The sequence below is a fragment of the Epinephelus lanceolatus genome, chromosome 4 (genome assembly GCF_041903045.1).
Source record: "Epinephelus lanceolatus isolate andai-2023 chromosome 4, ASM4190304v1, whole genome shotgun sequence".
NCBI classification, from domain to species: Eukaryota; Metazoa; Chordata; class Actinopteri; order Perciformes; family Serranidae; genus Epinephelus; species Epinephelus lanceolatus.
Window position 1 is genome coordinate 15740964 of NC_135737.1, and position 12720 is coordinate 15753683.

Genomic DNA, 12720 nt, shown 5'->3' on the forward strand with positions numbered 1-12720 from the left:
TATTGTTATTGTCACTGCTGAGAGAAAGGCATATGCATATTTAAAAAAAAAAATCCTTCAAAGGAAAACAAGATAAAGAGCAGGATATGTCAAGGACTAGAGACAAAAAAACTGTAACAACGTATACTTGAGCTGAATTTGCTATTAGTTCCCGACATTCATCTCTTAAACAATGTCAGCAACATCATTTCAGACATGCAAACATTATCTGTGTCAACTGTGTTTGCGACTTTCACCTTTCATGTATTTCACATCTTTAATATTTCCCCAAGGACAACTGTAGCAAAGAACAGAACATTACCACTATGCATTGCAAATGGAGTTGAACTATGACTTAGACCCCAGAGCACAGGAGCGGGAGGGAGAGGAGAGAAGAAAAAGTGAATACTTGTGCCTCTTTTCAGCACTCCGCAACTCTGGAGCCTGGGAACTTCAGCAGCTTGGCCGGGCTCTGAGAAATATCCTGAGCTGTAATGTAAACATGTCTGAACTCTGATCTAGCATGGCCCTCCCCCCCCCCCTCCCAGTTTAACCCGGAATTCTGTGCAAGGGGTTTGCCAGTGACATCAGGAGCCCACTTTCTCATTTCCTGAGCGGGGTAATGACCCTGGGGAGAACAGGCTGTTTGAAGTCCTGCAAATAAAGCTGCTTTGCTCTGAACCCAATTGTTCCCCAGCAGAGGAACGAGATGGCTGATTACATTCGGGCTTCAGATGGTTTTGTCTGATACATAAATCTGGTTGTGAAAAGCCGTGTAGGGCTGGAGTAAAGAATTTCAGCAAGGTGAAGACAACATGGTAACACAAGTGGACATCTACACCCAGTTCTCCAGTGGCCACTGGGATAATCAGATCTGTTTACAGCAGCAGCCGCTACAACAAGTCCAGGAAACTCTGACATATCAGGTAGCTGATTGTCAGATAAGTGTGAGAACAGTTATAGATAAGCTCCTGTTTATCCAAGCGTCACACAGCTGTCAGTGCAAACAAAACCTTCGCAGTTGTCAAGCTGGTGCACAATATGAATGCCAAAATCCAACAGAAATCATTAATACTGCATTGAACCAGTCTGTTTTTTAGGCCTTGTTGTAAACAAGGCGGCAAAGTGCCATTTGTGTTTCATTTTGCATGCAATTTGTCCCCTCAATTCACCTTCCACGCACTGCACATAAAATACACCTGAACATGCTTGTTCCCACAGGGTTCCAGTTTCAGCAATGGGTAGCAAAGCACTTGTGGAAAGACACTCCAAGGCACTACCCTCCACCCACCCTCCCTCCTTTCCCTTTTTTTCCCCCCTCACACACAATCTTGCCCTCTCTACAATTAAGTCAAGCAGGAAAAACCTGACAAACCTCAAAGAGCTCTCTCAGCAGAAGAAATCGCATCAGGCATGAACAGTTACCTCTACAAGGCCCCTCTGAAGATATAGATGTACATAAACACAGTCCTCTCTTGCTAAGTGACTGCCCTGAACTTCACATATATTTTCAAGTCAAATTCCAGATGACGAAAAACCATGAAAAATATGTTTCTTCAGTCAAATAGCTGCGATGGAGCGCTAATATATTAGTCCTCCTAAAATTCCCCGTTGACTTCAGTGGCACAGATGAGATTTTTTTTGTGTGTCTTGAGGTCCACATAATGCTCAAAATTCAAACAAAGTGCTGGCAACAATGGGAAGCATGCTGAAAGCACAAATCAACAACAAAGGGATACAGTGGGGACTCACTAATCCAAACCCCTTGGGAATGGAGGTATTTCAACCCAGCGAAATGTTCACTTGGATGAAACACTGAATAGTAGGGTAATTCATATTCAAAACATGAAACAAGTATCCACGCATATTCACAAGAGTCTATTGCACAGTCTAATTTGCAGTCAGAGGATCAGCGAGGAAATTTAAACAATTGTGCAGCATATTTGGAACTCATTTTCATATCAGATGAACTTATCAGATCGTAGGTTAGAGTATTAGAGACATTTCATATTAATATACAGAAGGTTCCAACTAATATATTTTCTTATTGTCTAGCCTGTGCATTTTGTTATTAATTAACAGATTATTGTTCAGTGGTAAATAATATCACAAAGCACTTGCTCAACACAGTTTCCCAGGAACATTTGAATTGTTTCGAATTGTTCAAACAGCCCAAAACCACAAAAGATTCCATTGACGACAGAATCAAACTGAGAATGGCAGCATTTGAGAACATGAAACCAGCAGATGTTTGGTATTTTTGTTTTAGAAATGGCTTAAGCAGTTATCAAAATTGTTGTATATGAATTTTCTATTGATCAACTACAGGTTAAAAGGGAACAGTGTGTGAGATTTAGGGGGATTTAGTGGCATCTAGCAGAGAGGACTGCAGATTGCAGCCAGCTGTAACTTCTCCCAGTCAGAATTCCTTCAGTGTCAATTGTTCCGGAGGTTTTTACCGTGAGACGAATTATCCACAAAGGTCTCTTCCTCTCCAGTCATTTAAACCATCAAAGACACTGAATGAAGCAGTTTCACTTTCCAAATGAGTGTTTTTCCAATGCTGTTTGGCCTGTAGATGGACCACTAGCCCAGCACCTGTTAATATGTACTCATCTTTTTTTGCTGATTACTTAAGATCAAGACATTCAGGAGGTTTTTACCGTCAGCCAAATTATCCGCAGAGGTATCTTCCTCTCCGAAACAAATAGACATGGTGATTTAAACTGGTAAAAACACGGAATGAAGTAGTTTCACATTTAAAAAATAGTGTTTTTCTGATGCACTCATTGCGGACAGGCTGCTAACTACGGTGGCCGATGCGAAAACAAAAATGGCCCTATATGGAGCCAGTGTTTGATTTGTCCACTCTGGGCTACTGTAGTAACATGGCAGTGCAACATGGTGGACAAGGACCCACTGTCTATGTAGATATAAACGGCTCATTCTGAGGTACCGAAAACACATCGATTCTTATTTTCAGGTGATTATACACTACAGAAAACATACTGATTATATTATATTCAATTTCTGCCTGTGAATCTGTTTTTACACCTGGAACCTCCCATCTACGAGTTTAAGACACATCCTTGTTTTTGAGGACTTGAGGACCAGATTCCGGAGTTACTCCTTAAGGAATCTGATCCCCTTTGTTTCGGCGGTGGGAACCTTTGCTGATGTTGACCCCAGCAGGATTCGAATTCTGGACCTTCTGCATGGAAGACGAGTGCTCTAACCACTACACTAGGGTCTGCCTATCCCCCTAAATACTACACACTGGACTTTTAAATTGAAAGTTTGAGCACTAGACACATCACATTATACGTTCTTTGTATCATGTGAGAATAAACAATGGCAAACACATGACCTGTTATTCATTACTGCCCTGGCAGTAAATTAGCAGAATGGACACAAAGACAAAACCTGCACCACCAGGGAGGAGATGTTGCAAGGTTGATGCTGATCATGTGTTTTCTACAATGTTAACGCAGGGTCTGAAGGTAAAGCTGTTACCTTGCAAGCTCTGCTAGAGGCCGCGGACCACAGCCAAGGACTGCAACCAGATGTCTATGGAGAAAAGGCTTTTAACCTGGGACAGCCAGCAGTTCCAGTGCAACTACAGGCTAAATTTACCCTAAAGGCCAGACTGTTATACAGCTCATACGGCAGCAGAGCTGACCTGGCCCATCTGGACTGTCAGAGGCTTATGTTCCTCTGAGCATGTACCCACTTATATTGTATCATCCCTTGAAGACTGAGGATGAGATGGGTCTACTACATGATTTCGGCAGCTCTCTTCAAAGACAGATACAGCCTTCCCATAGGCTGCTGAATAAAACATGAGGCGTGTGCGGCAGGGTGGGTTGTCTGTGTGTGTGTGTGTGTGTGTGTGTGTGTGTGTGTGAGATGGGTTGGAGGGTGGTAGAGTGGGGGAGTGGGAAGAGGGAAGGAGGATGAGGGGGTTTTTAAGACACCACTACTAGACATACTGTATAACAGATGATCCATGAATGCCTTTGATTTGACACACATCCTCACTACCCTGCTGTGTGTCTGGAAGCTTTTGTCTTTCCTGATTTATATGTTCGTCTTTGTTTATTTTGTGTTTTTGTTGGGGTTTTTTTCATGTGTATTTGTTGGTAGCATGGAACTTGTTAACAAAATCTAAATTAGTCCAGAAAGGAATGAGAAAGTGTGCTCATTTCAGGAAGAGAAGGCAATGCAAATCTTGCCAGGTACAGAGATGTCCCAGATTCACAGAGCACTATTTCTAACACGTTGCTGCTGCTCCTGCACGACACCACATTTGCTGAGCCTAGTCTGTTTAAGACACATTACACTGAGTTTACCATATTTTCCACAGAGATAACACAAAATCTATCATCCAATCATAAAGGCAATATGTTTACATGGATAATTATAACAACTACAATTGACTTCCTTTATGAGAGTGGTCACAAAGTTGTGTAGTTCAAACAAAAGCAAGTACTGTAGGATCAGGACCCCAAAACAGGGAGGTTTTTATGAATTACTAAAACTGCATAATCAATAAATGTTCATTTCTAATCCCATCTTTATTCTGCTTTGCTGCTTTGTGCTAACAAGCCCTTCAATGATATATCTTTCACTCATGGGAGCTTTTACTGTACATAATGTCTCACAGGTCTTTTCTGGGAAGAATCCACTGGTGCACAGGAAGTGATACATGTTTTCTGGCATTAACAACACTGTTTGGAACTGGGTAGTCAGCAGCCATGACCGGAGAGACGAGGAAGAGAGAGCTCCAATGACTGCTTAGATGTCCTCAAAATGAAAAACAAGAATCTCTTGGACACCCACTTAGAATTTCATTTGACATGTTTGGACATTATTATTTTAGAACTAATGATTTGTTGTTGAAGGTCCTGACTTATACCATCATGACATTAATAATACTAAATGCTGCAGTTTATAAGATTAAAACTCCAGCCTCTATAATATCTTAGTAAATATAGTCATTAACTCAAAGGGATTGAAAAATAAAGCTCCTCTGAGAAATGTCAGTCATCAGTGAACTTTGTTTTGTGCCACTTAAAAATCTGGTGTCTGGTTTGGCTACCACAGGAGAAGCTTGTTGAAGCTTGTGCTCCGCTCTCCCCTGAGGACATAGCAATCATGATCACAAAATGTATGAGCAGCTAAGTTGTTTAGAACGCATGTATGCTGATGTTATCATAAAACCATGTTTACTGGCAAATAGAGACATTCATTTCATGCACGATTTAGCCAGAAGATGAAACTGTAGCTATTAACTAAATCAGAATCAACATACTGTCTAAACAAATGTCATCCATAGGCAGTCATTTCCTAGAAACTGACAAGCCACAGCATTACCATTGTGTGTGATATTAACCTACAACTCCCCCCTTCCTTAGAGACAAGCTGTGCTTGCAGAGATCTAGTTGGTGCTAAAAATTTATGAACTGCCCTCGGATATGACTGTGGAATGTCCAGAACATAATGTTACATGGCCCTAACTTTTATTACAGTCGGTAAATCTGGCTGATGTGTATCAGTTAAAAAGCCGCTGTCATGTTTCTCTGAGCAAAATGTAATGGTGATCCCTCCTGTTTATATGGTGTCAGTCACAACACAGAAATTTATGGAAGGAGAGGTCATAATATCCACCTTGGAAACATGTTACTGCCTGAGATTAATCTGGAACTACTTGAGTAAATGAATAATAAAAAGAACTATTTAATAAGCAAATGTCATCAAATGACTCCCAACTTCAATTGCATTCCATAGCGCGTACTTAACTCTTACGCCAGTGGGTATCATTTTGTTAAAAGAAATCTATGGTGGATCATAATGCATTTATATCTACCCATTTTCTGTAATTACTACAATCTTTCAATCTGACGTTAGCAGCATTTGTAAAAGAAGTATTATATTCTCAACCACTTAGGATCCAGTACTGTAAAAAGTCAAACAGCTTTTGACTTTTTTTTTTTTTAATTATTATAATACACTGTATACAGCATATCTGAAAACATCATGAAAACAGAAGACTAAAACATTCATTACATTCTAAATTTAGGTGATAGTACTAAAATATGTACAGCTTGATTAAGACCCTGCTTCTCATATTGTCCTCTGCCCATTAAAGGTCCAGTGTGTAGGATTTAGGGGGATATATTGGCAGACACGGAATAAAATATAATAAGTATGTTTCCTTGAGTGTATAAACACCTGAAAATAAGACTCATTGTGCTTTCGTTACCTTAGAATGAGACGTTTATATCTACGTAGGGAGTGGGTCCTCATTGAAGGAGTTTGCGATGTTGCACAGCCATGTTTCTACGGTAGCCCAGAACAGACAAACCAAAGATTGGCTCTAGATAGGGCGTGTTTTTGCGTCAGTCAGCATAGTCAGCAACAAGAGCGTTGGCAAATCAGTGACTTTTTTAATATGAAACTGCTTTATTCAGTGTTTTCACCAATTTAAATCGACGGGTCCATTTGTTTCAGAGAGGAGGAGACCTCTGCAAATAATTCGACTCCCAGTTAAAATCTCCTATATGTCTGGATTTTAAGTTATTAACAAAAAATGGTGAGCACACATTAGCAGGTGTCTGACTAGAAACACTGTACCTGAACCTGTTTTATTCACTGTTTTTACCATTTTTAATCACCTGATCCGTTTGTTTTAGAGAGGAAGAGACCTCTGTGCGAAATTCGGCTCCCGGAAAAACCCTCCTGAACAATGAACACTAAGGAATTCTAACCGGGAGAAGTTACAGTTGGTTGCAAAATGCAATCCTCTCTGCTAGATGCCACTAAATCCCTCTAAATCTTACACTCTGGACCTTTAAGGAGGCAGTACTGCCATTAGTAGAGCTTGCTTACAACTCTTATTCACACATTAACCCTCTGCCCATTAAGCTGAATGGAAGCTCTGGACATAAGCATATTAGTGCACTGCGGATTTGGGTGCTACATGTATCATTAGCTTGTGTTTTGAGCAACTAGTTGTAATGAGGGATTGCTAAGATATGTCTATGGTTGATTTTGCATTTTCATTATAAAGTTGACTGTATATAAAGATTTACAATAAAATACAAAAGCATTTTTAAAGTTAATATATCTATGTCCTCTATTCAAATAATAGAGGACATTTCAATACATATTCCACACCCCAAAATGCACAGTGCATAAGTAGAATTGGATTGTGGCTGTGTTTAAACCATATCTTGGAATGAGCACTAATCCCAAATAGAAGGAGGAGATTAACAGATGGCTTTACTACAGTATATGGAGGCCTATCTTAATGTGTTTTAATCAGAGCACTATGAGCTGCTCGACTCATCTCACAGCTACAGTCTATACAATGAGACAAGCTTAATCACATCAGGCTTACAGTGTAGTCGTGCTGTCAATAAACAGCACCCGCAGCGATTTCAGTCCTCACTAAAGGGGACTGAAAGTAATTCAGCGTTCACACCAACTGACAGCCTGCTACTCCTAAAAGAAAAACTTTAGCCTTCCCATGACAACATGGAAGTGATCTGTGGGATGAACATGGATCCCTACTGCATCCACAGGGTTGGGTAAAGCCGCAGGCTTCACTGTGGGTGGCCCCCATGGACCTGGGCTAATTGTTTCACATCACAGTCGAGCCAGGCTGAGATCAGACCACCAGCAGCTCTGATTCAGGCAGTTCATCAGCCAAACAGGGTATGCCAGGAAGCACTTACAGTGCACACCCCACCCCACACTCACACACACACATGCACACACTCTTCATCCATCATACATGACCACAAGAGAGTACAAGGAATTTCTTTTTCTCCATGCTATTTGAGTAAGCTGTCAATCCACTGGGCAGTAGTGGTAGTTACCTCCGCGATGATGAATTAAGAGGTGCGATTGTTGTGTTTCACTGTCAGCATTCATTTTCATGTTGGCTGAACAGAATGTACTTGAAATGTAAATACAAAAGGTGTCACACAAAAATTACAATGAGAGTATAATACTGTGAAAAGTGCTGTACAGGAGGTGATGCATTTTGTGATGCTTTTTTTTAAAAAAAAAATGAATCAGTCAATTAATGGGAGATGTGTATTTTTCAACCTGAACGCTATTTTCTCATGATCATGTATCAGAGTGACTGATGAGAACAACAGTTGTTGTTTTTTTCAGGCTTTTTTTGCCTTTAATGTACAGGACAGAGTGAAACAGGGTGAGAGAGAGAGCGGGGGGTGACATGCAGGAAATGGTTGCAAGCCGGACTCAATCCTGCGACTGCTGCAGCGAGGCATTACCTCTGTACATGGGGCGCCGGCACTATCGACTATGCTACCGACGCCCCAGAACAACAGTTTTTTAAACAGGCCCAATATTGAGCAAGTGTGAAATGTGGCCACTCCAGGCAGTAGTGCACCGTCAGTGTACGCCATCTAAAATTGCTTTTTTGCCACTGAGATTGTTATCACGAGTGTTGGACAAAGAAATAAAACATTTTTCTTTATCTTTTGCTTGATCCGGTCTGTCTATTATTGTGTGTAGCCAAGTTTTGCTCAAGGAGAAGTCTCGTTTTGAAGTCTCACGAGTTGTTGCAGACAAAACAAACAGACGAGACAAAGTGAATGGTAAAGATAAACATTTAATTTCTCTGTATGGATCCTCTTGGCAATGTTGTCTGAAACTTACAACAATCTGAGCCTGTCAGTGGCAAAAGCAGGCATTTTTAGTGGATGTTCAGTGACAAAAAAAGTGAAGAAAAAAAAGGGTCCAGACTAAAAACTACTGAAGCAAATACTGAAATTCTCTCAACTGATAATAATCTGACACCACTGTGTAGACATCTGCAAACGTTTTGGTTTGCAACCTTTTCAGATCAAGCAAAGTCAAACTGCGACCCCTCATCACTGTTCCATAGTATAACTGTTCATCCAATTCATGCAGAGTCATTTTCTTTCCTTGTTTCATTTAATCATTTCCTATGTCTGGATGATGGAAATATCTTCTCTGCTTTTCCTACCCTGTTACCCATCTGACTTATCTTGCAACCCTTTTGTGAGGGTCCTGAACCCCAAGTTAGGAACATCTGATCTGTCTACAACACTACAACTGACCCCAGTTGCCCATTTTGACCTTTTGTACAGGATGCTGCAATTGTGCCAAACACATTAAGCTTAGAGTATTTTGGCATTGTGCCTTTCATGGGCAGCTCACAGCAGATAGTGGCAGGAAACATAAGCAGAGAAAGAAGGATGACAAAGTTCTTTGCCCGCATCCGATTTGGGGACATTGCGTTTACAGGGTTTCTGTTTTCTACCACTGTGACCAGAATGCCTCATGCTCCGGCTTTTAAAAAGAGCTGCTGCCGTGCGGTGGACACAGAGTTGCAAGTGGGCAAACACAACAGGCAAACACATCAGCATACAAAGCACTTTCTCCACGAGCGCATGCTGCTCTAGGCCTATAGTTCCCAGATCTGTCACTAGAACAAGACTGGGAAATAACAAAATCCTCCCAGTGCACACAGGACTGTTAATCACCAGGCATCCCTCGCCTACTGCTTTTTCAAGGCCTGTTTGACTTAAAGTAAACACACGCAGGAAATGTATTCAGTGGCTCTAAACATTTATATGGGGGCCTTGTGCTTCAAACAGTTTCATGGCCAGCACATCTTTCAAGAAGGTGCTTAGTGAGCCATTTGTTAAAGGCATGATAATAGGGCATGACAATGCATGGCATGCTACGTGCAGCGGAGCTGTATCACTGTTTGTTAAGCCTTTAGTTCGTGTACTCTTTCTGTATCGTTGATTGACAAAGTAAGATGGTTGCTGAATACTGATCTGATGAAACCTAATGTCTGTACATTGTAATACAGGACAAATGTTTTCTAAGCTCTACTCTGACCTATTTCTGAGCAGAATGTATTAACTGATACAGGTACGAGGGGAAAGACTGAAGAAGTGGTGGTGTAAAAACAGAATCTAGTGAATCTATGAATATCCAAAAGCTTTCGATGAGTTCATGCAAGCATTATGGAAAATCGTTTTGTGAGTCGCTGGATAAGTAAGCTCCCATCTCGTCTTCTTCCCCATTTCTCCAATTTCATCTAAAAGAATATCCTTTGTTAATCTGGTCTCAATGAGCAGCGTTGTTAAGTGCTGCTCACTCTGCACTCCCAGCCAGTCATAATCCATTGTGTTGTTTGCCCCTCACTTGGTGTACATTTCCATCACAAATTCCAATGTGAACAGTCAATAACATGCACAGATGTGGCCATTGTAGAAGCCTTGCTTTTTAATTCAGAAGAATGTAGTATGGAGAACTACTACTGCACCCCAGGAAATATTTGAAACACAAGTTGTGCTCTCTTTATAGCCAGAGATTGTAACAAAATAAATCTTTTTAACTGCAAGAGTTATTCTACACTTTACTCAATTTGAATAAATTCAAGAAAGAACTCCCTGCACTGTTTATGCTGGATAGAAGCCATATAAATGCAATAAGGGGGATTTCTGCAATGGCTGCTGTTCTGCTTCACCCAATCATCATGAGTTGTGAAAAACATATTAACCTCAGGGTTGATATAAACATGTACGCCAGGACTTCATTTCCTCCTCACCATCTTGCTGCTCTCATCAGTTTTATGTAGAACACGCTACTCCAGAGTCAACATCAGTAAAAAGGAAACAGTACATGATCATGATGTTCCCTGACCTCTTTTAGACAGTCAATATAATCCATGATGTTGTTGTGTCTTGCCTCCCATCATGTAGCACGGCTGTATTGCACCTAACAGCATGAAAACTAAATATGTGAAAAGCCAGAAAGCTGCATTTTATATTAGCACTATAAATCATGGAAAATCTACTTTTCTTGCATGTGAAAGTCTCCATCAAGGCTGAGGCTAATACTGTTGCATGACATGCAGCAAAGGCTACCCCGTGCCCAATTCCAGTGATGACAATAAATGAACTGACAGAACAATCATCGCTGCCCTTTTATGACTTTAGTGGAAAAAAAATATTGCATTGTTTATTTTTCCATCCAGCATCTCAAGCAAATCTCGAGCACGAACATCTGCGAGCTTTCACCCTTTTGACATTATATTGAAACGCTGCTTGGGAAATAATTCATAGTCTGGATGCTGAACTCCCTCGTGCCCAATGAAAGAAAACAACAAAATAAATCTCACATCTCTCTGGCTCTGCCCTTAACAGATGCCATACAGGAAGTCAGTCCTATCAGCAGCACTGGCAGACACACAGAAAGCCCTGCTGTGTTTCGCAGTCAGTTTCTCTACCCTATGTTCTTTGTAAGGCTCTGTTGTTGAGGGAGAACATGCAAACTATACTGTTCTTCATTCTCAATATCCTTTTCTCTGAAGACTCTCAAAACTACTCAAAATAAGGTCACACTGCTCCATACTTGATGCAGGATCCCTCAGAAACAGCAACAAAACAACTTGTTAAGAAACACTTTGAGAACAAAGTCAAATGAGGTAGCATCCTCTTGAAATTTTGGTAATTCGTATGACACAAAGGAAACCAGCTTATCTGTACTGCAAAGTGAGATAATGGTGCATATTAAGTGGGTTAAACAAGCCACAGAATGCATCTGCATCCCTCTGTTTGGATCAGCTGCACAGTAGAGATGCTGACATGGTTTGCAGTAAATGCAAAATATCCCCATGGCCCAATGACCCCAAAAACCATTTGCTCTGAATGGATTGCTTTGCAAACACACTTTGTGATCCTGTATCATCCCAACCACTCCAAGGGTCCCTTTAATCAGCAAAACAAGGAACCTATAGTTTATCACTCTTGCTTTAAAACATGTCCTGACTGTTGGGCCATTTGGTCCGGATTTGGTTGTCCTGTAAATTCAGACGGAGCCTTGACTGTTCATCATGAGTCACAGCAAGGCAATTTTGAGTAATGTGTGTAGAAACATAACTTATTACATTAACACTGAAGAAAATGCAGCTCTCAGATGACCAGCAGATTGATATTTTGCTCAAGTACCATGCAGAAAGAATGCTTGTAATAGCTAATGGTCTGAGTTTTGTTCTGCTGGAGGTTAGGGCAGAACTTTGTTTGCTTCGAAGCTTTAGCATCATCATCCTTATAAGCGGCAATGATCATTTATTATCACCACCATCACTAACCGAGATTCCCCCCAGAACTCACCGCTATGCGCGTGGAAAGCTTCTGCTCCCCCTCTGAGCCCGTCTGCTCTCCATTGGCTCTGCTGTACTCTGGAGGTTGTTGGTTCGATCCCCGGCTGCCCTTCGTCTTTCTGTTCCCAGGCCCCTGCTGGACGATGTTGAGCAGGTGAAGCGTACTCTCGTGCTCCCGGTCCGAACTCTCGGCCTGACCCCTCTGGTAGCGGTTCTCGCAGGTGGAGTGGTGCCTCCTGCACAGCTCTATGCGGGCACGCAAACGCTCCACAATGGCGTTGTGCAGCTGTGGAACTGCAGAGCCTCTGGAGGTGGCCGCCACTGGCCCGTTGCCGACCCCACCGGGCATAGTTCCTAAACCGACACCCAACATGGGTACGAATGGCCCTGCAGTAGACTGAGCAGGGGTCGCTTCTCCCATGCCCGCAGGTCCCCGTCAAGTTTGTAGAGACTGAGGTCCACTGAGCTTCTAATGGACCACAGTAGGGGCATGGAAAAGAACAAGACGTATGAACTCAGCTATGATCCCATGTGGAAAGAAAAATACTACACTGCACGCACAA

The 12720-nt window shown here is 41.6% G+C and overlaps 1 protein-coding gene across 1 annotated transcript in view; it reads right to left on the reverse strand.

Moving 5' to 3' along the window:
• Positions 1–12720, reverse strand: part of maml2 (mastermind like transcriptional coactivator 2) — a 45970-nt gene extending 33250 nt beyond the window's left edge. The window contains exon 1 of the mRNA XM_033631919.2: positions 12168–12720. Coding sequence (XP_033487810.2) covers positions 12168–12578 — 411 coding nt within the window. The 5' untranslated portion in view covers positions 12579–12720. The remainder of the gene's footprint in view (positions 1–12167) is intronic.